The 4,089-nt window shown below is 34.1% G+C and overlaps 1 protein-coding gene across 1 annotated transcript; it reads right to left on the reverse strand.

Annotated features, from left to right (window-relative positions):
• Positions 1-735: 735 nt before the first annotated feature.
• LOC114406451 (E3 ubiquitin-protein ligase ATL4-like) lies at positions 736-2,308 on the reverse strand. Its single transcript, XM_028369158.1, has one exon. The coding sequence runs from the start codon at positions 2,080-2,082 to the stop codon at positions 1,003-1,005; it is 1,080 nt and encodes a 359-aa protein (XP_028224959.1). The 5' UTR covers positions 2,083-2,308; the 3' UTR covers positions 736-1,002.
• Positions 2,309-4,089: the final 1,781 nt, after the last annotated feature.

Consider the following 4,089-nt stretch of genomic DNA (forward strand, 5'->3'; position numbering starts at 1 on the left):
AGGATGAGAAAAATCTCTTCGAATGCAAGTATTGATAAACCTTCTTTACAAGTAATCTACCCTTCATTGTCTGGTATAAGTTCAACTGACTAACTAGCTATATTATCTCGACACTGTATGAGAATTTTTTTATTTTAAATAACTCAAATTAAATTTCAACAAAATACAGAGAACTAGTAGTATAATTTTATATTTACACTGCTCTTTTCACATGTTACCAAGAATCAAATTGGCAAAAACAATTTAATTCCTCCAATAATCACTTTAGTTAAATTAAATTATTAAAATAATAAATCTCTTTGACTTTTATTTGTTGTAAATGCTGCTTTGAATAATTAGAAATATATATATATATATATATATATATATATATATATATATATTTCTTGAGGATGAGAAAAATCTCTTAGAAATATATTAAAGAATAATTTATAACAATTTATTGCACTTAAGCATAATATTAATACATCTAACCAAGTGAAAACCATATAATGAACGGAAAAAAAAATACAAATTGACAACTTTGATGCATAATTGGTGGCCTTATATAAACATAAACATATCATACAATTTCGAATCATATGTATCTTTTCATCACATAATATGATCATCATAGTAAATATATACTTGTCTACCCAAAAGAAAACCATATCATGAATGGAAAAAATACAAATAAGCTACGTTGATGCATAATTGAAGCCCTTTATATAAACATATCATATAATTTTAAAAATCATTCGTAACATTTTCTCTCATAATATGACCGTCATAGTATATATTTCTAAAACAATTCTATGATCCGAATTCGAAATTCTTATGCCCCTCATATACTATCTACACGGATTCAAGTTACATTAACTTTATTGTAAGTACCCCAAAACAAATTAAAGAGGGAAATATTCATGTGGAAGCCAAATGAGCAAGGAATATTTGGAATGATTTTAAAAAAATTAATCAAAATTAAAAATATATCCTAATTAACTGTTCATCTTTATTTACCAATCATACCCCTGAAAGCCAACGAAACATTTCGCTGATCTCTTCGCCAATTCGGTTCCCTTCGACGTCGTATTCCGCAGCAGCGACCGGAACGACGTCGCTTCGGCGACCACTGCTCCCGCCGCCACCGCTGAAGAACCTTCCGGAGCCTCGAAACGACGCCGTTCGCGACGAAATAGAAGCCGAAACCCTATCCACGTAGTCCTTAAGCCAGCTTCTAACGCCGCCAACTTCTCCAGCGAGATTTGCCTCGTTGTGTCTCACCGGAGCCTCCGCCGGCGCCGGAAATTCCTTCGCATCGTCGACGCTCCTCCGACTAGCGTGGCTGAACGGAACCTCTGATTCGTCGTCCACTAAATACTCGAACGATCCAATGGAATAGGAGCGCGAACCGCCACGCGCGACGGAGCCGCCTTCGGCGGCGCCGTCGGTTCCGCGGCGGCTGATGTTTCCTAACTCGAGGCGGAAGCTGTCGCTGCTACCGCCGGAGGACGGCGGCCGGAGGATCTTCGCGAGGTCGGAATCGTCCGCGACGATGGCGGAGCGGCAGAGCGGGCACGAGAGGTTCGACTGGAGCCACGTGTCGATGCACTCGGCGTGGAAGGCGTGGCAGCAGAGAGGGAGGAGGCGGAGGAGGTCGTGGTGGTGGAACTTTGAGAGGCACACGGCGCAGTCGCCGGCGACCGAGGAGGAGCGGCGCGTGACGGAGGAGAACGTGAAGACAGGGAGCGTGTCGATGACGGAGGCGGAAGCGGAAGCCGAGGAGTGGAGTATCTCCGGCGAGATGCGGCGGCTGGAGGCGAAAATCGGCGTCGCAGCAGCGGAGGGAGGGGCGGAGGAGGAGAAGCGGCGGAGGCAGCGGCGGTTGAGGTGGCGGAGGAGGAAGCAGAGCGCGAGGGAGACGATGACGGTGACGGCGAGGACGGTCACGATGATCAGAATGCTGGGGCTGAGGTTTTGTAACGGAGATGAACGACGCGGTGACGGCGGCGTTAACGAACTTGTAACGGTTGGGAAGGTGTTAGTGTTTGGGTCCGTGTCTGATCCGACGACGTTTAGCGATAAGGGTGGCGGAGAAGCCATTGGGTTTGATTTAGTGTCAAGACTTTAAGACTTGAGAGGGAAAATCAGATGATATAGTGTGTGAGTGCATGAAGGGGTCACGTGAGGGTCACGTGGGACGGGGTGTTAAGTTAATGAATTGAATCCATGTGAATGTGAATGGAAATGGATGGGGTTGGGGAAATGGAATTTATTTGATTGAATGAAGAGAAGTAAATGCGCTCTCACAGACACTGGTTTCGGTGGTTACTTATGGCCAACCTTCTTCACTGAATACTCATGTATGGACAATCATGCGGCATTTATTTAAAGAAAGTGTGATCAAGATTTGGACTCAAAATTAGTCTTATAATCAATTAAAAGGATATAATTTTATAAAATCATTTGTAAAAGTATTTCGTTATTTCACGAGAAACTTATAGTGGTTGAAACAAGAAAGATAAAATTAAGAGTAAAAATATGAAAGATTTTTAGGCAGAGAACACATGTAGTATACACCGTATCTCTTTCACATATAAGGGGTAGTAAGAGGTAATTCCTGTTAGAATTATATAAATTTATTATAGGTAAAAAATAAACTTTTTCAGAATATTTTATATAATTACATATTAATTTAAGATTTGAATTTGAAACTACTAATTAAAATAATTTTGTATTAAGATTCGATAATAATACAAATATAATAAAAGATATTATATAAAAATAAAGGAGTATATTGAGTTAAGATTTTAAAAGATTATTTTAACAATTTTTTTTTGTAAATTTTAAAAGACTTTATAAGAATATAATGATTTTAAAGATCTTTATGATAAATATTTTACAAAATATGAATTCAAAATTATTGATAAAGATTCATGTCCACCTAACACTTTAAATAAAATTCATCTTATATAAAAAAAACTCTAAACTTGTTACATAACAAATCAATTTTCTCTAATATATTTACAAACATAATAGTTTCATTATCCTTCAATCATTAATTATGTTAATTGTATATTATATAAAAATTATATATAACAATGTATGCCAATAACATGAATACTTGTAATCCTTCTCACAATAACAATCCTACCAAACAAAAAACATGAACAACAATTATTTCAAACCTTATTTATTCATTTATACATTAGTCAGCTTTTGATGTTCATTAAAACTATACTTTTCACATGTTCATATATATTCATGTTTATTTATATGTATAAATATGTAATCAAGATATCCCAAATTTAAAAAATTGAAAAATTTTCTCATATCATACGTTTCAGAGCATGCTGATCATTGGTTGAAAGAGTAAAACAAATCATGAATGTCTATCACTTTCAACAAAAAGATAAGGAAGTATGTGTAATGAGAAAAAAAGAACATATTAATTGGCAAGAAAAAAAAGCCTCATGAAATCTCAAATATTTGAATGAGATTATTTAATTTGTACTTTTACTAAAATACTTGATAAAATTCATCCTAAGAAAAAATTCATCAAAATTTATAAACTTTTAAATATCATAAGATTTTTTTTAAGTTGTAAAAAATCTTAATTAAATAAAAACGAATTTTATTAAATTTTAAAAAAAATCCTAATAATTTTGATTAAATATCAAAATACTTATTTTTATTATTTAAAAATCTTGATTAAATATCTTAACTTTTTTCATATAAAAAAAATCTTTTAAAATCCTTAATTGAATACAATCTCCAAAATATAAAAAAAAAATACTATCAAATAGTATGTGTATGTAACTATATCAGTATGCGTATATTATTGTTGATGTTGATTAATGTAGATATTTTTGGTTGAATCTCTATTTTCTTATCCTCACACACAATCGTTGCTCTTTATTACTCCCTATATTTATATCTTAATTATGATTATTTCTAAAAGAGGATAATATAGGGAGTATATGTTTTCTTTTTGTTAATTTCTCAAAAGGAGTGTTTGTTTTCCAGATAATTTTTTAGTTCTGAAAATATTATGTCTGGGAATAAAACATGAGAATATTATTTTAGGTATTTAATAAAAAAAATGTGTTT

Source organism: Glycine soja, chromosome 3 (assembly GCF_004193775.1).
Source record: "Glycine soja cultivar W05 chromosome 3, ASM419377v2, whole genome shotgun sequence".
NCBI classification, from domain to species: domain Eukaryota; kingdom Viridiplantae; phylum Streptophyta; class Magnoliopsida; order Fabales; family Fabaceae; genus Glycine; species Glycine soja.

Excerpts from the sequence above, each read along its gene's own strand:
- LOC114406451 (XM_028369158.1), bottom strand. The coding sequence starts at position 2,082 with ATGGCTTCTCCGCCACCCTTATCGCTAAACGTCGTCGGATCAGACACG.